The 24,601-nt window shown below is 41.0% G+C and overlaps 1 protein-coding gene across 3 annotated transcripts in view; it reads right to left on the reverse strand.

Annotated features, from left to right (window-relative positions):
• LOC131231317 (uncharacterized) overlaps window positions 1-24,601 on the reverse strand; it is a 31,662-nt gene extending 7,061 nt beyond the window's left edge. The window contains exons 1-9 of one of the 3 annotated variants that reach the window (XM_058227474.1): window positions 24,305-24,601; window positions 21,930-22,002; window positions 21,713-21,734; window positions 20,721-20,799; window positions 20,484-20,516; window positions 19,072-19,220; window positions 18,834-18,990; window positions 17,629-17,869; window positions 569-810 (exon numbers count right to left, since the gene is read on the reverse strand). In XM_058227474.1, coding sequence (XP_058083457.1) covers window positions 569-810; window positions 17,629-17,869; window positions 18,834-18,990; window positions 19,072-19,220; window positions 20,484-20,516; window positions 20,721-20,799; window positions 21,713-21,734; window positions 21,930-22,002; window positions 24,305-24,595 — 1,287 coding nt within the window. In that variant the 5' untranslated portion in view covers window positions 24,596-24,601. Of the gene's footprint in view, window positions 1-568; window positions 811-17,628; window positions 17,870-18,833; window positions 18,991-19,071; window positions 19,221-20,483; window positions 20,517-20,720; window positions 20,800-21,597; window positions 21,620-21,712; window positions 21,735-21,929; window positions 22,003-24,304 lie in introns of those variants that run through there. The other 2 variants (XM_058227475.1, XM_058227476.1) reach the window with 2 other exon arrangements.

Here is a 24,601-nt window from a genome sequence, read left to right on the forward strand (position 1 = left end):
CCCACCCAAATCATAAGGGAAATGGAATGTTTCACAATTTAGAGTGGGAAAAGAGAGAAAAGAAGGCCCCTAATGGAGCTCCCATCTCCTGAGCGGCCCCAAATGCATAGTAGATTGGTTCAGTGGAGAAAGAGGAACCAATCCCAGTTGGTGGTACTTCCAAAACAAGGGTTGTATAAGCATGAGCTCCAACCAATGAAATTAATTTTTTTTTTAAATAAATAAATAAACAAAGTGGAGAAACCCTAATGCTCTTTTTACTCAATTCCTTACAGTACAACAGTAACTATGAATCTCTTTTCCTCTTCCAAGTACCTGCATTTCTTGTCTCCATTTCAACATCAAGGTAATTACTACAACAAATGTCACAGAAGGAGAACTAACATCATCTATTTATTGGACCCTTCTCATTAGTTGTCTATATGAATTGTATCTAAATTCAATGTGGAGGACAGCATTTCATACAATGCAGAAAGAGATTCAAGAAGGCAATATATAAACAAATGCCTACAGAATAACACAGGTAAAATGGCTAATATCAAAGGAAGTGAAAGGAGGAAAAAAAAACCTCACTAATTGTCCAAACATAGAAGGCTCCCTCCTTTTTTCTTGAAGCGCCTTCAAATTCAGCACTATCAGCATCTTCAGCTGAGTAGATCTCACCTTGTGCTCCAATCATATCTCTCCTCAAATAATCAAGAATATCGCGGGCCACGGATGAATAGAAGGAATCTTTTATGATACAAAATGCATCCAAATAAGCATTGGCAAGCTGTCCCTGATCGTACAACATCTTTTCAAAGTGAGGAACTGCAAAATGGCACATATTAAAAAAAAAATTACACATCAATTAAAGAACTAGAGAAGGAATAAATGTAACAACATCAGCTTAACAAAATGGAGCTGCAAAATGACAGGAAAAAACAAAGTCAAATAAAAGAATAAGGGATCACCAAACAAGCGTAAAGAAGTAGAAGCACAAAAGCATTCATCTTAACAAAATGGATATTATCACCAATCATGTACAAGATGTCAAAAAGGGAAGTGATATTTACTTGCACCTTTTTTTTAAAAATTTAATGTAAGGACACCCTCTTTTCCAGAGTAAACTCTGCCTGGTAGCAATTGTGTTGCATAACGATACTCCTGATTGACTATTTTGACAGAATCCTCTGGAGTCTTGCATGTAAGGAGAAAATATAAGAGAAAGGCCGAAGAAAGGATGGGTGATGAGGACATTCAAGCACTTATGGCTAGACGATCATCACACGGGGCCCACGGTGCCCAAGTCGCATTCCTAACCATCGTTGAAGACCCCACACTGGGTAAATGCACATGGGTTGCTTGTTTAGAGCGTTTGGACTGTTATATTGCATGAGCGCATCGATCGGCCTGTTGGATTGCACACGATGGACCTTTGGGCCACTCTTGATCGTGGCCCATCTTGATCATGTACCACCTTATTGGCCATGAATAGTTTAGGATAGTTTAGATTTATTTGTTTTGAGTAGTTTTTGTCATTTATTGTATTATTTTTGGACTATTTTATGTTTTACTTGAGATAAAAAAAATTTTAAATGAGAATTATTTCTTGAGAGGTGTTTTGTAAAAGTCTCTTTCTGAGACTACAAAAGGCTCAGACCCACATTAGGGTTTGATTATTATGAATCATGAATGAAAAGAATTTCCTCTCCTATGCTATGTGATTTAGCAATTCATCCTACAATGGGATTGATGGTGTGAAACCATTTGGGGAGTGATTTCCCTAGTTATCCGCTTGTTCTCTCTCTCTCTCTCTCTCTCTCTCTCTCTCTCTCTCTCTCTCTCAATGTACTTCACTTCTCATCTCTCTTTTTTCATCTTCTTCTCTTTCTTCTTCTTCTTCTTCTTCTTTTATTATTCTAAACCAACCGACACCCAACAGAACCCATGCTTTAGGCATGAACAGTGTCCGTACGGACAACCCCAATTCGTGGCCCCCTTGCTTCGAATCTTCGACTTCCCTCTTCCCTTTTGATCCCCTTTACAAAACCCCTAAACATAAATCCCAAACCCTAACCCTAAGATTTCCAAATCCCAAAATCCCCAATCTTTCCAAACACTAATCCCCAAATCTGAACCTCAATACGAATTCCCCCAAAATCCTATAACCCTAAACCTAATTCCCCAATTTTCCCTAACCTATTAACCCTAAACCCTCAAATCCCTATCCTCAAAGTCCTAAATCCTCAAATCCCTATTTTGAAACCCTAAATTCCTAGTTTGCTAAATACTCTAAACTTTCCCTCCATTCCCTAACCCTTAAAACAACCCTAAACATGCAAAACCCTTAGAACTCAAGTGATTCCATGAATGTTAAGATTTAATACATAATAAGTGGTAGTCCTATCTCTACACGATCCTAATTATTTGATACTTTACAAGAATCACATTGCGAGACTGTTAGGTGTTTTGAACCTTAACATGTTACAAATCTAAGTTTCTTTAACTTGTGATAGTTTAACGTTATTTTGTCTTTCAATTGCTCTAGTTAATCCACTATCTAGTTTCAATGCATCATATTAAGTTAGATCATCCCGTCCTGCATCAAATTTGATATCAGAGTGACCATAGGTTTAGCATAGGTTATCATATTCATTACATCTAGGCTTGTTAGCACATCCAATGCATATGAGGTCATCTAGAGTTGTCTAGGTTCATCTAGGGTCTAGTCAAGTCTTCACCTTAGGTTTTTAGTGCATGCTCATGTGATCTGGGCATGGTTTTGGTCTTCACCCTACTACCATGAATCTAAAACAGATTGCCAAGGCCCTTAACGCTATCAACAACCATCTTATGGCCATTGAGGCTCACAATAGGACCACCGCTACTCAATTGATTGCGACCAATGTGCGAGTCAATCAGGTAGAAGCCTCCCTTCAGGCGAACCTCGACACTAGGGAAGATTTCTACTTTCAAGTTGGGGGTCAAGTTGAAGGCTGTGAACACAGGCGTGGCCAAGGTGTTGGTCGTGATGACGTGCACGTGCAACCACATCGTGAGGAGCATCATGGCCGCCACAACCCAGATGCGCATGTCATGAAGAGCATTAAAGTTAAGGCCCCTAGTTTTGATGGTTGCCTGGACCCCAAGGCATTCCTCGACTGAATGGCGGACATGGACCACTACTTTGAGTGGTATGACATGTCTGATGCTCGTCGTGTGAGGTTTGCCAAGATGAAGCTAATGGACTAAGCTAAACTATTCTGGACGAATGCGAAGTGAAAGGTGGAAAGATCTAGAAAGGATCTAGTCTCTCTTTGGGTTTAGATGAAAGAGATATCAAGGGAGAAATATCTCCCCCTTTCCTATGAACAGAGGCTCCTGGATCAATGGCAATCCCTTAGGCAAGGATCCATGTCTATAACTGATAACATCGAGGGCCTTGATGAATACATGATGCGATGCAATGTTCAGGAGGACCCACTAGTCACACTGTCCCATTTTATAATGGACCTCCACCCAAAGATCCAGCATGGCTTCATTCATCACAATGTGAGCACTCTAGAGCAGGCCTATCAGGTGGTGCAAGAGTTGCAGCAGTATCTGAAACCGCCATTCGTGAGGCAGGTTGATCCAAGAGATTATAACATCGAGCCCACTCCGCAAGGAGCCAGACCAAACGTTGGAACTCAACCCAAAGGCCCTACCAGTTCGAGGCCCACCTATAGAGACAAAAGGGGGAAAGGGTTGGTTGGTACTAGTGCGTGGGCCGATGAGTCCACGCAATGTTACAACTGCCGAGGATATGGGCATTTCGCACATCAATATCCTACAAAAGAGCAAAATAAGGCCCTTATCATTGGCGAGTTGGATAAAGATGTGGTTGATCGGCGATTACGAAGAAGAAATTTATCGGCCCGATGTTGCTAGTACTAGTGATGAAGAGGCTGAGCTAGTTGAGAACGCACCCCTTGCATTTGTTAGGTGTGCCTCAGATCTTCTTCCTCCCACAATCACCACAGAAAATGAGAAAAACACGAAGAGGAGTGAGAATAGTGAAGAGTCGCAACCTAAGTCTCTCCCTATTATCACTATGAAAGAATTTCACAAGGAGGCTAAGGATGGAATAATAGAGTGAGTTCCTATGTCGGTATCCCATAGGTCGTCAAAGTTCGCAAATACATTTTCATATCATATCCATGATTTGCAGGTTGAAATTAGAAAACAGATTAGCATGAGCAAGGAAACACACAAGATATTCGCAAACTCCCATCACAGGTTTAGAGAGCTTCAAATAGGTGACTATGTGATGGTTTGTATTAGGTCCAAATGGTTTCCACAAAGGGCCGTTAAGAAACTACAAACCCATAGTGTAGGACCTTATAAGATACTAGGTATATTGGGACATAATGTGTATGTCGTGGATCTTCCACCTGACATGGGTTTTAGATCTATATTAAAAGTGGAAGATATTTTATCTTTTGAGGGTCCAGTACCTACACCTATTAGCCTTTATTCAAACCATCACATTGATCTTGATGATAACCCTCCCGACCTGTCCCATAACCCTTGGGGCCTGTTTGGATTCGCGTATTAGAACGTATTATATGGTATTAGGGGTTCTGATTTGACATTTACGATGTTTGGATTGGAATTGAAATGCCTGTAATTCCACGTGCGCGAATACATTTAAAATCCAAAAATTTGAATCAGCGGTAAAGCGTTGTCAGACGGCTCTGTTGCCGTCAATACTCTCTCTTCAATGTACTGCATTTGTGTAAGAGATGATTCCGAGAAAAGAGGTTCTGCACACAACCTTGCATCATGACAACTGTCAACACACCCCTTCTTAGTTCTCCCAAGAGGTCCTCACCTGCTTTCAAAGCCCTCATCCTCGTACTTTGCATAGCCACCATCACAGCCCTAGCATCTCTTGTGGCCCACCAACTGACCATCACAAACCACTTTCAAATATGTGATTAGGCCCACCAGCCATCTTCATGCCAGGCCATCCTCCCCAATGTAGCCACCTTCAGAATCCTACCATTAACCAAGATCAAACTCCTCCAAACCATACTAAAACAATCCCTACCGCACATCGAACAGGCCACTATAGTGGCCAAGAACATCCACCATCGAATCAACGACCCAAATCAACAAATGGCTCTATCTGATTGCATGCTACTGATGGATCTATCACATGACCGCTTGAAAGACTCTGTATCATCTCTCGACAATCCTCCCGCACAATCTCATGCAAATGTACATTCATGGCTTAGTGGGGTCCTCACCAATCATGTGACTTGCTCAAATGGGCTCCACGGGTCCACCAAATCAACGATGATGATCGAGCTAGATCAATTGATGGCCCTGGCCAGTACCTCCTTGGCCATTATCGATGCCATTTCCACTTCAAATGGAGAAGAACTGATCGGACGGTGGGCCGGTGACTTCCCATCTTGGATCACGGCCAAGGACCAGAAATTGACGGTGGGATTAATGATATCAACTGACGGTGGGCACCAGCTCTTATGAAATAGACGTGGAAAAAAAAAATCAATCCGTACAAAAGCTATTGTATGTTGTATGACGGTACAATACGCAAGCCTAATACATCGTATCCAAACATTGAATAGTACAAGAAATTATATACTTGCCCAAACAATACGTCCTATCCAAACATTGAATAATGGCATGCTGATTAGGATGTATTCTGAAAATCTTTCAAAGTATACATGAACAGTACCCGAATACAATACAATACACCCTAATACGTGAATCCAAACAGGCCCTTGGTTTATACCCATCTATTCTTTCCAGCATCTACCTCTTCTTCCATACACACCTACCAAAGAGAAACGATAGAAGATATCTAGGATAAGCAAGTGGCTTCCACTCTACATGGAGGTTATCAAGAGTACCTTGTCAAGTGAAAGGGCAAGCAAGATTCAGACAACATACGGATCACGGAGACAGAGCTTCAACGACGAGACCTAGATCTCCTCGAGCATCACCGCCGCTTTATTTCGCTAGAGGCTCAGCAGAAGGGAATTGATCAGGACATCCAAACACTTATGGCCAGACTATCATCACAAGGGGCCTATAAGGCCCACGGGGCCCAATTCGCATTCCTAACCATCGTTGAAGACCCCACACTGGGTAGATACGTGTGCGTTGCTTGTTTGGACTGTTCGATTGCATGGGCGCATCGATTAGCCCCTTGGATCATGCACGATGGACCTTTGGGCTACTCTTGATCGTGGACCACCCCATTGGCTATGAATAGTTTAGGATAGTTTAGATTTATTTGTTTTGAGTAGTTTTTGTCAGACTATTTTATATTTTACTTGAGATAGGGGTTTTTTCATAAGAATTTTCTCGAGAGAGGTTTTTTGCGAAAGTCTTTTTTTGAGACTATAAAAGGTTTGGACCCCCTTTAGGGTTTGGTTATTATGAATCATGAATGAAAAGAGTTTCTTTTCCTTTAGTATGTGATTTAGCAATCCATCCTGCAATGGGATTGATGGTGTAAAGCCATTTGGGGAGTTGATTCCCCTAGTTATCCTCTTGTTTTCTTCCTCTCTCTCAAGTTAATTCTCCTCTCATCTCTTTCTTCGTCTTCATCTTCTTCTTCTTCTCTTTCTTCTTTTTCTTTTATTTATGATTGTAAACCAACCTAGACCTAACCTACACCCAATTGAACCCAAGCTTTAGCTGTGAACAATGTCCATATGGACAACCCCAATTCATGGCCCCCTTGCTTCGAATCTTCGACTTCCCTCTACCATTTAATCCCCTTTACAAAACCCCTAAACATAAATCCCAAACCCAAACCCTAAGATTCCTAAATCCCAATCTTTTTAAACCCCATTCCCCAAATCTGAAACTTAATCCGAATTCTCCCAAAATCCTATAACCCTAAACCTAATTTTCCCTAACCTATTAACCCTAAACCCTCAATCCCTATCCCCAAAATCCTAAATCCTCAAATTCCTATTTTGAAAACCCTAAATTCCTAGTTTGCTAAATACTCTAAACTTATTCCTCTCAGTCCCTAACCCTTAAAACAACCCTAAACATGCAAAACCCTTAGAACTCAAGTGATTCCATGAATGTTCAGATTTAATATCCATGCTAAGTGGGCGTCCTATCTTCTCCACGATCCTAATTACTTGATACTCTATAAGAATCACATTGCAGGACTGTTAGGTGTTTTGAACCTTAACATGTTAGAAATATGAGTTTCTTTAACTTGTTGTAGTTTAACGTTATTTTGTCTTTTGATTGCTCTAGTTAATCCGCTATTTGGTTTCAATGCATCATATTAGGTTAGATTGTCCCATCCTACATCAATGGGGAACTCGTGAGAACGGGAACTTGGATTGTGACTTGGCACCACAAACACTCTCACAAAGGAAGAAATCCTCTCAAATATCTCTTGCAACCCCAACATCTGTGCAACTGAAAATTACATAGCTTTTACTAACTCAACACGACTATTTCAAATTAATTCCAAACTACCCAAAGCTTACTCTTAACTAATTTTGGTAATTAGCTGGTAATCACAACTAACAAAAACTAAATTGTAACAGCCTTTGTATATCCCTAACAACTAACAAGTAACAACTAAACCAATAGCAAGAAGGAAATTACAAAGACATTCTCCAAACCCAATTACAAAAAAGCCCAAAATAGTGTTATTTACATCATCAACACACACAATGGCCTACTTATCTCCTCATTTGGTCTTTGTTTTGATCCCAACGATTAAGAAAAAACCGTGACCAATACACCTACATTAGACTCCCCCGGTCAGAGAAAGCTCGCCCTCAAGTTGCCATCGTCATGCCCACTCATAGAGTCACCACCATATGGGACAAGATGCATGACGTTGAATGTATTTGCAGGCGAATGTGAATTGAGAAATAGAGGTGACAGTCATATCTTTTGAGTTTCCTTCGGTGAGCTTGGGTGCCTAGATTTAGACCCATGGGAACCATGGCAAAGGGATCTGCCATCCACCTGGATCAAACACGGCATTGCTCTGTCAAATCTCTAGAAATCCATCACCCAATTGATCATGATCAAGATCTCTGTAAATATGAATGGTGAGATATAATTGCAACCCGATCCCCGGGCAAAGAAAGCTCGCCCTTGAGTTGCCATCGTCATACCCACTCATAGAGTCACCACCATATGGGACAAGATGCATGTTGTTGAGCGAATGTGAATTGAGAAATAAAGGTGATAGTCATATCTTTTGAGTTTCCTTCGGTGAGCCTGGGTGCCTAGATGTAGACCCATGGGAACTATGGAAATGGGATCTGCCATCCACCTGGATCAAACACGACATTGCTCTGTCGAATCTTTGGAAATCCATCACCCAGTTGATCATGATCAAGATCTCTGTAAAGATGAACGGTGAGATGTAACTGCAACCCAATGACCACCTCCTGATCGAAAAGGGCTCGCCCCTAGGCCTTTATTAAGGGGTTGTCTCCTCAACCATCGGCACCAATAGAACCTTCATGCCACATGAAACACCCGTTGATCATCATGCAAAACGTGCGAATCTAAACATGGTAGTTCAACAAATGAGACATGGCACATCCCATTGTTACACCATCATAGCATTCTGATGTACTTACCACTAATGGAAAATGTGGTAGGACTAGAGCTAAATAATTGATATACATATAGGCCATGGCAGGTGGCAGCCTCTATGAGCCATTAAGGTTGAATCTCACTTATGACGCATATTGGATACAACTATGATACGACCTTTATCGAACCACCATGGCTTGTATGAAACTCATGCCACGATGATATCAGTTGCAATAACAGTTGGGTCATCTCCTTGAGTGCCTTTATCAAACTTTCCATCATCACACTCGGCTTCCCAGGGAACTCTTGGCTAACAAATGATGCTAGAGGACACGACTGGTTCTGCATCAAGGATCATGTTGCTTACAATGCATCATGTTCAATCAGCTCCACATCATAATTCAAATTGCTTTAGGACATGTAGAACCCCTACCGGCTCCTGGTTGTCAATCGATGCTCCAAAAACACCATGAAACTCAGCCATCTCATCATTGGGAATTGGATGCCGTTGAACATTGCGAGATTTCCCATGGAAAACCAAATTACCAAGTGTCATGCAAATGGGAAAATTTCCTTTCAAAAACTAGGCTCATGCTAAAATCTAATTCTCCTATACACAACTCCTACACCCTTTAGGTGATCAAAGCATGGGTGCTCGAAAACAGATGAAGGGTACACTCATCCTATTCGCTACCTCCGTTATATTTGTCATCAATCCAATAACCATAACCAGCTCATCATGGTGGCTACAGACGTTCCAAAATTGGGCATAATCTCCCAATGGCCTTTCACCGCGATACTATGTAGACCTCCAAATAGTTGATCTTGCAACAAGCCGAATGAGTTGGCCCCTTCTTGTAGGTATAAGAATTGCCCACCTCCCATGGCTGGATCTATATCCAAGTTGGATTGGTTGCGAACTCTTGCTCAAAGTGTGGCGATGTGATTTGGAGCTCAGCCACAAGGGTTACAAGGGAGTCAGATGGACAAAACCCTTTGATCATTCAACATAACTTCAACTACATCGAGATCTTGGTTTGCCCGTAGCATGTCTAGACATAGCGTGTTTGTTCCCACCATGTCAATGCATGGTCCTTGATTCAGGATGTCACGAAGTTCACACGCCAATCATCTGGCGCATTGTTGAAATCAAGCACTCGCTCAACCCCATCAAGCCATTTTAAAACTTTGTCGTCATCGAGCCCTTCATGGAACTCCAGAATCTCGATCTTGATGTCAACACTAAAAACTTCCATCAGTGTGGCAAGGCTCTCGCACTAGTCTTCCCCTTCCACACATCATGACACATCACACGAAGGCAAGAGGAATTCTTGCCACTTGCCATCTCCATACCAACACTTCCGAGAGATGATGTTGAATTGCACGCGTGGCCGCTACGATAACATTTCAAGCTGAGACAATCACGATTTGTCGTCGGAGAAACTCAATTTCCAAATCTTGAGGCCCAATTAATCTCCACCAATCAAGAATCTACCTCAATCTCCCCTTGCATTGCAGTACGCCCACGCCTCTTCTCACAAAGTGGCATCACAAGCAACCTTGTAACCCTCAAGATTCTTGATAACCTTGATCATGCACTCTTCCCATGTCTGTAAATCCCGGACGAGGATCTTTGCTGAAATACCACTCTAACACCATCTAACCATGATAAAATCCTAAGGAGTCTTGCTTGCGAGGAGAAAAGGAGATGAGAAATGATGGGCTATGTGTGAAACGGGGTTTAGATTGTGATTTGGCAATCCAAACACCCTGAACACTCTAAAAAAGGAAGTACTCTCAAATTTAACTTGTAAAGCCAAAAATTAAGCACACATGAATATTACATGTCTTTTATAAAGATTCCCTAGCAAAGTCATCATTTTGTTTCGACAAGAAACAAATGCATTCGATTTGAGAGATTTCATTCAATGATAACAAAGAAAGAATGAGAGAACAATGATCACAAAATATTTATTCATTCCGAGTTCATTTACATCCTCGCATTTCCCTTGATTCTAAGATAGATTACAATGAATGAAAGAGAAGGCAGTTGAATAGCAATTTTAGCAGCATTTCGACGCTTTTGATGTTCATCGCAAAGGATGGACTTTTCTTTCTCCTAGAACTCCTCGAGATTCTCTCACTTGGTTGTGCACCCCTTAGTGCTCTTATAAAAGGGTTGTGCACCTGTAGAGGTTATGTACCTATAGGTTTGTGTACCTGCTGAGTTGTGCACCTGTAGGGTTGTGTGTACCTGCCGGGTTGTGCGCCTGTAGGGTTGTACGCACAACACTCTACCTTCCAGGGGGAGCGCACAACATCTGTTCCAAAGGTGGAATGCACAAGATCAGCTAAGGTGGGAGTGCACAACACAATGTGGGAGCGCACAAAGCTTGGTATTTGGACAAGCGCACAACATTTTCCTTTATAAGTGGCGCAGGAAGTCTGGCATTAGGACAAAGCACCATGGGAAATGGTGCACAAGGACTGTCTTCAGGATAAATCTCCACTTGATATGGCGCACAATGCAACCTTCTTACAAGTTGCGCACAACCCTATTCTTTCTCCACTCAAAGTGGCGCACAACCATGGTATCAAGATAAGAGTCCCTTAGAGAGTGGCGCACAACCATGGTATCAGAACAAGAATCACTTGGAAAGTGGCGCACAAAACCTTGGATTAGGACAGTCTCTTGGGGAGTGGCATTGGAGAGGATTGCACACAAGGCTTCTCCTTGAAAAGTGGCATTATGCGCTTGTGTTAGGACAAAGTCTCATATGAAGTTGCGCACAAAGGAGGATGTTAGGACAAGAAGTCATATGAAGTGGCGCACAAAAGAGGGTGTTAGGACAAGAAGCCATATGAAGTGGCGCACAAAGCCAACTCTTTGGACATGGGAGTATAAGAAGTGGCGCACAAGCTTGGTGTTAGGACAAGCGCACAACCTCTCTTTGAGAAGTGGCGCACAATACATAGTGTTAGGACAAGCGCACAACCTCTCCTTTTCTTTCTCCACTTAAGATGCGCACAACACCATTTCCTTAGGACAAAAGACCCTATTCTTTCTCCATTTCAAATGTGCACTACACTATTTCCTCTTCCACTCAAAATGCGCACAACACAATCCTTATAAAATGGCGCACAAGCCACTTCTTAGGACAAGAGTCTCTTGAAGAATGGCACACAAACTTCTTCTTTAAGACAAGAAAAGAGGGAAGTAGCGCACAATGGGATTTCCTCAAGATAAATGCCCACTTGAAGTAGCGCACAATGGAGGATTACGCACAATGAGATATTGCGCACAATGGAGGACTGCGCACGATGGGAGGGGCGAATGAGCTCCTCTCCCCATTTCTTGTCTCCAGCTTCTCTCTTGTCTAAATGAGTGAGGAAGAGTATTTATAGGCCTCCCAGGCTCCTCCCTTAAATAGTGGTGATCACCACAACTTCCTCCATACAACTTCCACCTTCCTTCCTTACATAGTGGTGTTCAACCACTTTTCCTTAAATGATGGTGTACCTCCTTTTCTAAGACAAGAACCTCACTTCCTCCCCTCATACAAGGCAACACCCATCCACTCCTTTTTATCAAAATAACCCTATCCACTCCTTTTTACCGAAATACCCCCATTCACTCCTTTGGCCTATAAATACCCCTCACTCATTTAAATAAAAGAAAAGCTGGAGACAAGAAATAGGGAGAGGAGCTCATCCACCCCTCCCATTGTGCGCAATATCCCATTGTGCGCAATCCTCCATTATGCGCCACTTCAAGTGGGCATTTGTCTTGAGGAAATCTCATTGTGTGCCACTTCCCTGTCTTTCTTGTCTTAAAGAAGAAGCTTATGTGCCATTCTTTAAGGTACTCTTGTCCTAAGAAGTGGCTTGTGCACCACTTTATAAGAATTGTGTTGTCAGCATTTTGAGTGGAAGATGAAATGGTGTAGTGCGCATTTGAAATGGAGAAAGAATAGGGGTCTCTTGTCCTAAGGAAATGGTGTTGTGTGCATCTTAAGTGGAGAAAGAAAAGGAGATGTTGTGCGCTTATCCTAACACCATGTATTGTGCACCACTTCTTAAGGAGAGGTTGTGCGCTTGTCCTAACACCAAACTTGTACGCCACTTCTTATGCTTCCATGTCCAAAGAGTTGGCTTTGTGCGCCACTTCATATGGCTTCTTTTCCTAACACCCTCCTTTGTGCGCCACTTCATATGGCTTCTTGTCCTAGCATCTTCCTTTGTGCGCAACTTCATATGAGACTTTATTCTAACACAAGTGCATAACGCCACTTTTCAAAGAGAAGCCTTGTGCGCAATCCTCTCCAACGCCACTCCCCAAGGGACTTTGTCCTAATCCAAGGCTTTGTGCGCCACTTTCCAAGTGACTCTTGTCCTGATACCATAGTTGTGCACTACTCTCTAAGGGACTTGTCCTAATACCATGGTTGTGCGCCACTTTTGAGTGGAGAAAGAATAGAATTGTGCACTACTTGTAAGAAGGTTGCATTGTGCGCCATATCAAGTGGAGATTTGTCCTGAAGACAGTCCTTGTGCATCATTTCCCATGTTGCTTTTTCCTAATGTCAGGCTTCCTACACCACTTATAAAGGAAAGGATTGTGCGCTTGTCCAAATACCAAGCTTTGTGCGCTCCCACCATGTGTTTTGCACTCCCACCTTGGCTGCTCTTATGCATTCCAACTTTGGAACAGATGTTGTGCACTCCCCCTGGAAGGGGAGTGTTGTGCGCACAACCCTACAGGCGCACAAACTGGCAAGTACACAACCCTACAGGCACATAACTCGGCAGGTACACAACCCTACAAGTACACAACCTATACAGGTGCACAACCCTTCTATTAGAGCACTACAGGACGCACAACCAAATGAAAGAATCTCGAGGAGTTCTAGGAGAAAGAAAATTCCATCCTTTGCGATGAACATCAAAAGCGTCGAAATGCTGCTAAAATTGCTATTAAACTGCCTTCTCTTTCATTCATTATGCTTATTCATTGTAATCTATCTTAAAATTAAGAGAAATGCGAGGATGTAAATGAACTCGGAATGAATAAATATTTTGTGATCATTATTCTCTCATTCTTTTTTTGTTATCATTGAATGAAATCCCCCAAATCGAATGCATTTGTTTCTTGTCGAAACATCCCTGAAAACCAATGATAATATTGACTGATATCATGATGACCATGGTCATGTGTGGACATGTTATTAGCACCATTATTAATGTGGATTTACCTTAACCTTACATGTATTCATTAGTTAAAAGAGGAGGTTACCTTTGTTATACTTGGGAACTTGAGTTTGGGCATGACAACCACTGGCCAAGTGAGTTTTTCATGAATCTCAGCACCTGTTATCCCATTACCACCTAGCAAGTTCTAAACCGAACATGTGTTTGTTCTTATGTTGTCATCCTATGTGAGGGGACTAATGATAAATTGAGATAGAATGTCTCCACCATCGAGCTCAATGAAGAGTTGATGCCTTTGTCCTACCTCACATAAAAATGTGAGTGTTCATGGATAGGGCATCTTGTTATTAGAGCTTTTAGACACTTGCATGAGTATCCCTTCAAGCCTCTTAATAGGGAGATCCATTGTGCTCAATCTAGATTAGCTTGCATATAACTTTGACTAACTCTTAAAATGTTTTTTGCCATTAATCTTTTGTTTTAACCATTCAATCATAGTTAATTGATATGTAATGGTTAAGATCTTAACGATCCAACCAATGATTTGCAAGGGTATTTGATGAAGGATAGATTGTCATGTTTAGTAGAGGGATCGGGTCAATTGGGTGCATGGGTCGGCAAGGTCACAATCGTTTGGTGTAGTGGGGCATACATACATTTGTAAGGACAGTGTACCATAACCATAGTATCTTTAAAACCCTAATTCTCTCTTTATATATAGATCCTATCCAAAAGGGGGAGAGCCATGCATAAGAGAGAGCCTTGAATGCCCAAACTCCTTTGGGGTTTCACCACCAGAGCGAGAGAGAGAGAGAGAGAGACTTCTCTCTCATCTCCCTTCTTCACGGATACAGTGTGGTCCATAACATGGCCAGCTCTCAACGTGCACACACCATAGCCATAGAAACTCTAGCCCTATTCTAAAGCGGTGCATTGACTCTCCACTTTCTCCTCCATCTAGGATAGATCAAGGATAGACCTGCTTAGGAGGATCGGCATTTACACTTTCTACATCACGATTTATGGTTTAAGGTATAATCTCTATCATTGGCTTGTAATTTTAAGATTTTGAATGTATTCTACATGGGGATTCTAGGGAATATAAAAAAAATCAACTGGTTTTCAAAAGTTTAAGCTTCTACCTTTGTAAAATAATAACACAGTCCCCACCCTAGGTAAAGGAAGAGGGTTGATGGCAGATGGGAAGCCGATCATCAAACATTTTCCAAGAAATCATGAGAATAAACTGCCCCAAAGAGCTGGGACAAGGTGGTGATGATGATGATGATGATGATGACACCCTCTTTTTAAAACTTTAGGGACAGGCTTTTTCACGTTTGGAACTTAATAGGACATTTAAATTATTATGTCATCAAAAGTGAGAAGAATGGTTGTATCAATCAAAAGGCTAGGTATAGTGGCCCCCTGTAAAGATTTATACCTATTTATCATTGCTGCAAGGAGCCACCAGACATATAGAGTAAAATGACATTCCGATTTCAAAAGGAGAGGTGCCAACTAAGTGGAAGATTCATGCTACAAAGGGGGGAGATTTTCTTTCCACAATTAACGTTTGATACATTTCATTGGGACTGCTCATTTGTTTGTTGTTGATTATGCCACTTTTGTATAAGAGATGCAAGGCAGATTAGTTTAGAGTTGGCCATACTCGTTCTAACAAGATATCTGCCACAATTCCAAGGACTTGTTGTTAGAGCATTCTCAAAAGATACCCCCTGTGACAAACATCAAAACTTTTCAGATTCATTTGGCATGGTAGCAACTCTCAGCTTTGCACTACAAGAAATTGCCAAAAGGCAGCATTCTCAATGTTGGACTAGTAAGGTATTTGCGAAGTAAATGGAGGGGCTGTGGCCTCACCATGCTTCTTCTATGGCTATATTCTTTAACTATCATGTGGATATCTTCATGCCATGCTCTAGGCATACTTATAAGCTAAAGAAAAGCATCAAAATCGAAAAACAATACAAGACCAAAAGAGAGTTATTTCCATTACATATTATTCATTAAGAACAACAATATTCACATGACTAAATGTAGGAATGATTGCCATCATATTCACATGAAAAAAGGAACAATTTGTTGGTTTCACAAAATATCAGACCTACTGATCATATCATATACACGTATACACATTCTATTGATATCTCATACTCTCATACAGAGACCCTCCACTGTTTCTTGCGGTATGTCCCATGGTATAACACTTGTCACATAATATTGTCATCCTATAAAACAGGAATGGTCGTCCTCTAACCAACTCTCCCTCGAGTATAGGTAAGAAACTGATGGGGACATCTCGCGCATACGTGCACGCACGTACGCACGGAGTAGGAGGGCCCCACCATCAATCTGTCTCGATGACGACGTCCAGGGAGGGCCTCCTACCTAGAAGACGAAGTTTGGTTCAAAAGATTGGGCCCGATAATCAATAAAAGCCCATCATGGGATCTCATGATCGTGGCCCCACTCGTCAGATTGATTTCATATTTTAGGTTTTACTTATTGTTATTATTTAGAACATTATGAACGCTTTAGATTTCTCTGTTTGATTTTTATTTTAATTTACTCCATCGCCAAGTAATAGGTTGCACACATAGTGCAAGTTTTGGGGTATAGGATTTTCCCTATAACTAGGCACCCCTTGTAGTTCTTTTGATTCATTGAAGTTAATAAAAAAATTTCTGCTTTATTTTTCTGCTCTCTTCGTGAGTTGTGGAAGAATTCAAAAGTGGGTGCGAAGCCCTCCCTTTTCGAGGGGCTAACTACCGTGGTGCGAAGCCACATCGATACCGATTCACCCCCATCCTCCATCATCTTTTTTTTCCATTTTCCCCCACCATCCGTACTTCGAATTCGTCGTTTTGTTGCATCAAATTTCTTCATTACAGCAGGTTTTCAGATTTCGGCCCGCAGGCGAGCTGAAACTTCGGCGGAGCACCACGCATAAACCGTACATCGGATCGAGCTGAGATTTGGGGGTTTTGGAGACCATCCCTGGCCGACCAGGGCCAAGGTGGCCTTTTTCTGAATAGTGGGCCCCACACACGTGCGGTCGGGATCACACGCACGTCCGTCTGGCCATTGTTGTTGTCCACACGCGGGATCGTCTTTTGGCTCAGGTTTTTATCCTCTTTTATCATCTCATATCCGTTTTTCATGAATCCTAGCCTTAGATTACGTTTTTCCTAAGTTATTTGCCAATTTTCTTACCCTAGGGTTCCCCCAATTGGAATTTCTGAATCCCTTGGATTAGGTACTAATTACTATAGATGCGTGGATGATTATTTCTTATCTTTGAGTATTGCTTGGTTCATAATTTTTATTGATCCAGCCCTATCATGTGTAGGTCTGGACCCGCATAGATTCCCCTTAATTGAATGTTTGGACTTTCATGTGGGATATGGAATTTATGTAATTGTTTCTGAACTAACGTGATCTTAAGCCTGAAATCTCGTATATCATATTTAATTTTCATGTCCTGCATCAGAAACAAATTACATGGTATTAGAAATGGATTCTACGTGTGTTTGTGTGTTTGTGATTCCAAGACATCTTCAATATCATTTAAAAGTGACAAGCTAAAAGCAGGAGAAACTGTTCAAAAGATTATTGGCTTTCAAGGAACGAATATTTCTCGCATTCATAAGACAATTTCTATCATTTGCTTCAAAAATACTCAAAAAGAATGACAATAGCAATCTGTTATATATCTATCAGTAATGGAGGTCAAATTCATCCTCTGCAGAACAGTTTGGAAGAAGAGAAAGAGGGTGTCTTCCATACACTTTCAGCACCACTTCAGAAACTCACCATGCCAACACTCATCCACACTATATCTATGGAAACCACCTCCAATGTGATCATGAATGCCCCCTCTGGCCATGCATTGCAAGGTAAAACAAACCATCTTCAAACTCCTATTGGCTTCACTTTTTTCCCCATTTTCCTCCAGTTTCTTTGTCTGATAAAGCATGAGTTGAATCTCAACAGGCCTAGGAAATTTTGGGGCCGATCCAAATCCACCATATTCTTCATCGTAACTTCTTGTTAGCTACAAAAAATACCATGAAATAGCATGGTTCAGAAGACTAATTTAGCCAGACAAGCAATAGAGATAACCATGCAGGACATCAGCCATATTGATTTCTAGAGACTATCACGGAGTTGGTTTTTATGACAATTTCATATGTTATTAAAATCAAAGTTTGAACCACTAAGAAGGGGAGGAGGAATACGATGAAAGTGAAGATGAAGTAGAAGAAGAGGAAGAAGAGGACGAGGAAGAGGAGGAAGACAAAGAAGAAGTGGAAGAGGAGGAGGAAGAAGAAGAGGAGGAGGAGGAAGAAGAGGTAAGGAAGAAGAAGAGGAAGAGGAAGAGGAAGATGAGGACAAGGACGAGGAGGAGGGAGAAAGAAGATGAAGACAGAAGTTCAGCTGCAGATTTTCCAATAGGTCTAATTGAAGATGAAATAGAAAAGCCCTCTATAATAATGCATGTCAAGAATTATTAAAATGTATCCTTCAAAAAAAAAAAAAAAAAAAGAATTATTAAGATGTGAAACAAGGATTAAAAACTAGAAACTCAGTCCCGCTGTGACTCTGAGAAGTCTCGAGTTCATTTAACCACACTCTACATCTTATAGATTGCCTTGAGAAAAGCATCAAGCAAATATTTCCAAATCTCTTAAGTTTTCAACCAAGCTTTTCAAGATTGTGGAGTATTTGGCCAAGATTTTCGAGTTTCTAGTTAAAAAATAATAAATAATAAAATTAAAACTAAAGGGAGAACTTGAGTCTACATCCCGACCCAGTCAAGTCCGTATTGCCAAGACTTGAGTCAGTAGAGAAGATTTTGAAAGATGATATAAACAAAACAAAATATCAGAACCCAATATTGCAATCCTTTACTATTCATATATTCACAAATACGCTTTGGGAGAGGCCACTGGGTACTCGAAACAAGATGTGTGCAGAAACAAACAACACCACACTCGCGACATAAAAAAAATTCTTGCCTGTTCAGCACACAGTTGCAATGCATCTTGGGAAAGCCCATCGGGTAATTTTTGAGAGCTAGCATTTGTGGACAGTGCTTCTGAAAGTTGCTCGATTGCAAAGGTTCCACTCTTCTCAAGCACCTCCCGTTTAGTTTCCCAAGCTTCCTTCACCTTCCTGAACCAGCATAGGAAGGTTAATGGTCAAGCAGCAAACTAAATTGGTAAAGAATGCAATTTCAGTAGATTGAGTTTGCACCTGAGGACAGTTTTGAAACCCGGTCGTCCATAATTGTCATCAGGAGGGAAGTAAGTTCCACCCATTAAGGGCTTCAGATTGGGAGAAAGGAAGACACTCAGTGGCCAACCACCCCCACCATATAATGCCTGTACGTAAGTCATGTACACCTACAGAGGCAAACATATGAAAATAGAACTCAATATAATACAGGAACAGTAGTACATGTGAAAGTTTAATTCTTTGCAAGTACCCTTAAGATTAGAGTCCTAGGCAATGATTACCAAGAAACAGGTTACTGCAAAATACATTCTACATATCATAGCAAGCATTCTTTCCAAATGCTTCCTTACAAATCATACGTTGCTTGGACATAAGTCTGCATGTCTTGATTTGAACTGGAATACAAAGAGACTGAAAAAAATGATATATGTGTGTAACTGCAACCACATGATGAATGTTTTCCCTCACTTAAATTTGAAGCCTTTACTCCAATGATTGAGAATCTATACTTATAATAAAGAACTTAATGCAACCATTATAACCGTTTGGCTTTTAATATTTTACAACTTTCAACCATAATCCAAGTATCATATCATCCAGTCCCAACAGTAGATACTACACAATTTCTGGTGGATTTCGAAATCCACTATATTTGTGGGCCCCACACTGATGCATGTGTTTTATCCACGCCGTCCATCCATATGCGCACTTTACATGTGACAATCCGGTCCGTTGATTACAATTCCATGGTCCACCAAACAAATGATTCACTCAATACAATGTTTTCCCCAGACGAAGAATTTGATCCCAAATGTGGGATTGGACGATCAAAATACCGTGGTATTTCCATAGATATAATCATTGTGCAATAATGGTGTTAATTCCATCTAATGTAATTCCATACCATTTAATCCTGCATTCCAAACAGGCCCATTGACTTAATCAAAAACCCAAACAAGCAGCAAATCAACATTGCTAAACTAATCGGGACAAACTCAGCTTGCAAGTTTCTATACTTAAGTTCTGGTAAGTTCTCAAGCAAAATTTGCTACATGGATCTGCAAACCTAAAAGCAGATTAGAAGTTCAAATATGTCCCAGTTCCAATTTCATTTACATTAAGAAAAATAAAGAAACTAATGGGCTTGAAGGAGTATAATTGAAGCAGCTTACTATACCTACTCTTCATGGTAATCAGAAAAAGCATATCAACATAAAGCAAACCAGGGTTGCCTACCAGATTAATAGTGACCGCTACATCAAAAAGACTGTTCAAAAATGCCAAGCAAGTAAAAACACATCAAGTAATTGGCATCCAAAGATGTCTTACATTGATATCGAAAAAAACATTACATCAAAGTACGCATCATATTCTCCAGAAACAAAACATGAATTGCTTTAATTGGAGTCACCAAAAAAGATTTTACTTACCTTGTCAACGTCTGGCCGTTCCTCACGATCCACCTGTTGCAAGCGAGTATTAGGAAAAAAAAAAAAACTATAGAGTTCAAGATAATGTTAAACATGAAACATTTCAACTGGTTAAAACTTTTTTTGTCTGAGTTAGAAGTATTTTAAGTAGGAAAACATGTGAAGCAGCTTACCATACCTACTCTTCATGGGTGCAGCTAGAAATAACTAACATTTACAAATTAAAAGAAAATTCACCTTGATGCTAACAAACCAATCATTTAGCATCTTAGCAACCTCTTCATTCTCAAATGACTCCACCTCCATTACATGACACCTTGGCAAAGATTAGCAGCGAATCAGTTAGTGCATAGAAGTTTTGACATAAAACTTATGAGAAGGAACAAATACCCTTGAGATTATGTCCCCTACATAAAACTTATAAGATAGAATAAATACCCTTAACATTATGTCCCCTACTTTAGAAACATTCAAAAATATGCATGCATATATTGGTGCAAACTCAAATGTCAATTCCAACAAATAGGCAGGATGGTGAAGGAAGAAAAAATGCCTTCCGCTTAGACAATGAAATCAGCTTTTTTGGGCAAGTTACCCAGGTAGCATTTTGTGGTGCTACCCCAATACATATGTAACCATATCATCTATAAATGCCCAAAACAGCCTGAACAGGCAGATACAAGGCCATATCGGTGGTGAATGATATGGTACCCGATACACCCATTTTAAACCTTGCTCTAAAGCACCCTTAAGGCAATTGGTGTCCCAGCCGTATGGGAAGAACAATACGCATTAAGCAGGCTAGCATTTACCTGCTTTGCCAACCCCAAATCCTGTCTGACATCGAACATGAAGGTTCTCATGTTCTTATCTCAACCACACTTTTGATGTTGGTACAAGAGTTTGGCATTGGGAACCACAAGCATCTAAATGCACCTTGGTAAATACTTCAACTGGATGATGTGCAATTTCGATGGTAAGTTCTACCTCTTTGCATTCAAATGTTTGCTTGTCCATGCCCATGCACATGGACACATAGTGCATGTGTCAGGACTACTATCAAACATTCATTTGCTACTCATATGCACTAAATTTCTAAAATATGAATGAGTACCTTCCACTTCTGTATCCCCGCGAATTAGTTGTAGATTATTGCAAGTACATGGATTTCAAATTTTACCCAACAGCAGCATGCTAAGAAAGCTAGAAAAGGTAATGGAGCCACTCACCAATGGCATGTGCTGTATCCAACTTCATGAGCAAAGAAATCCAAACAGATGGGACCAGCAAAAAAAAAAAAAAAATGAATATCAGAAGGTGAAATGCATTCGAGGATTATAACTCGAGAGCAGATGCACTACAAAGAAACATATGTAAGATGTGAACAAGTAACAGAAGTGAGCAAGAAGGAAAAAAATGAAAAAATAAAAATAAAAATGTACCTACTTGACAAAAAGATTGGGATGTCTTTTCTATGAGCCTTCTCAAAAGCTTCCTCACCCCATGGGTACCAATCAACCTTCAGTTTAAAAAGAAATTAACCTTCTGTTTCAGTTCCAATGAAGAACTAGGTCAATTTTGCAATAACCAAAAATGCAATGCTCATTCGCCTTGTGTGGGTTCACATCCATGTAAAACATATTGATGCTTCCAGGCCCTGATGATCCAATCAGGGTCCAGATTGGGCTCATTGCCGTCCGATTGAAGATCAGGCCCATCCAAGTTTCCTGATTAAAGCTTAGGCCCATGCAAGGGTTCTGATTAAAAAACAGGGCAATCCAAGAGTCCAAATTGAACTAACTGATGATACAGACAAATCGAATGTCCAATTGACAAATCTGAAGCACCCTCCATGTCTCAAACAAGTGTGGTGCTTGCGGATGTTGACCTAGTGGGTTATCATGTGAATGGACTGTATCCAGTATCCACAAAGACAAAGCTGGTTGAACTATGGAATACCTCCAACCAATGGTATGCAAAAGGAAATAGTCCACGGGAAAAGCCCACATTCAGCTAAGAAAACTCACAACATGTGAGATTCGTCCAATCATGGCCATATTTGGCCTAAAGCACATCCATGTGGTGGCCCACCAGATCAGAAGACCCAGTCACCACCCACGTTTGCAATGCATATTGTGAGGAGGAAGCCACATAGAACTTTATGACAATAACTTCACGTTTACCATTCCTCCATGGATTACTAGAGAAACTAGATTGCCCATTATCCATTAAAAAATAAAATAAAATAATTTAGGCATCATTGGGATGTGAGGAAAGTTTCACTTATGCAAAGATTTTCAGATATTTAAAGATTTTCTTTCATTTGGATGTTAGGAATGAGGTGGGAACAATTTACAAGTGGGACTCTTTAAACCCAAAAAATAAAAATCCAGGCAGTGCTTCTTTCTAAAATGGAAGGCTGCATTTTCCAACCTCAACTCTTTCCTCCCAAGGTTGAAAATTCAAACTTTATAAAGACCCCAATCCATGCACAATCATGTATTTAAATCATGGTTTCGTATTGCAAATCGCTATGGTACAGGAATCAGCACGACTCACCCCGTATCAGTCCATTTTGGACCTGTGTTGATATGGCGATTTTTTTCACTTCATAGAAACCACTACAACTCGAAAGATACCAAGTCCTATCAGGAGGTCATTCTCCACTCCCCTGCTCTCAACTCACAATGGTGCATTCTAAACACGATGGTTGTCTTCTCCAATGAGATCTGAATGACCAAATCAGTGTCCACTTTTGCAGGCCACCAGATGATTAAGTTAGCATATTGTTTGTGCCAAGGCCATGTCCTGATGGGCCCAAGTCGATGAATGTCTCGAATCTTGCACGTGCACCACAATGGCACGGGTGATGCAAATTACCAAATTACCAATTCAATCCCTCTCATGTGAATACCTACAATGGCTCAGGTCAAATGAATGCCTCAGATCTTGCACATGCATGACATGTTCGCACAGGCGATGCAACTTACCAATTCAATCCCCCCTCTCATGTGAATACCCACAAGGAGGTTCCTAGCATCTATTTCCCACTAACCCAATTAGAAAGTTTATCTTACTACAGAAACTCTTTCCATAATCACAAGTTTCCTTGCATACAGTCCACACCTTATACATTTACCACAAAAATAACCACTAATTTCAATGAAATTCAGTCCTTCCTTGTGCTTAGTGGTCAACAACATGTTGTAAATTCCACAACCATGTCCTTTATAAGCAAAATCACAAAATACCCATTCAAAGACTACATAACCGCCCCCCTCCCCCAATTCACTAAAATTCACGATCCTACCCTCGAATGAGTATCAGGACCAAATCAACGGGTCTACAAAATGCTTGGGTTAGCCTATTCTTCGACCCAATACCATATCTCAATTGACCCAAGTCGGCACATGTATGGTGATGCGAATTTCCAATTCATCCAATTACAGAATTCTGCTTACAATAAAACTCTCTCCATAATGGCAGCTTTCTTCACATCCAAACCACACCTTACACACTTCTCACAGCAATGAGAATTACGCCGATTTTCAATGAAATTCAGAGTCCTCCCATTCTACTCGTCCATTGTCACTCTCTTGTAAATTCCGCATCTTCCACGTGAAATACCCATTACTCATATAAAAAAAAATGAATAAAATTACCCCCCGACTTTGACGAAATTCATGGTCCTGCCCTCGCACAGACATCGGGCACACCGTAGAATACACCACAGATTATCGTTCGAGAAACCACTCTATTTTCTTGAGTGGTAGAGAAATTCTGTAATAAAAGAAGAAAATGTGAGGAAGGAAGGAAGATACCGGATTGTGTGCGTGCTGGAGCAGGTAAGGGCTGTGCTCCGCCGCGAGGCGGTTGGTGTGTTTGTGTGTGTGGGACCCTTCTGCCATGGCGAGAACGGTGCGAGTATGGATGCTGCGAGTAGGATGGGGGAAGAAGGAGGTGGTGGGGTTTGGGAGAATTCTGGTTTTGATTGGGAGGAGGCGATGGATGGGAGAACGAAACAATCTAACGAGCATGGAATGGATGAGAAGGGAAGGAGATGAAGGGAGTGAAAACGGTTTTGTAGGTGTGAGCGTATTTAGAAATGCCATTTGGAG

The sequence above is a fragment of the Magnolia sinica genome, chromosome 17 (genome assembly GCF_029962835.1).
Source record: "Magnolia sinica isolate HGM2019 chromosome 17, MsV1, whole genome shotgun sequence".
Lineage (NCBI taxonomy): Eukaryota > Viridiplantae > Streptophyta > Magnoliopsida > Magnoliales > Magnoliaceae > Magnolia > Magnolia sinica.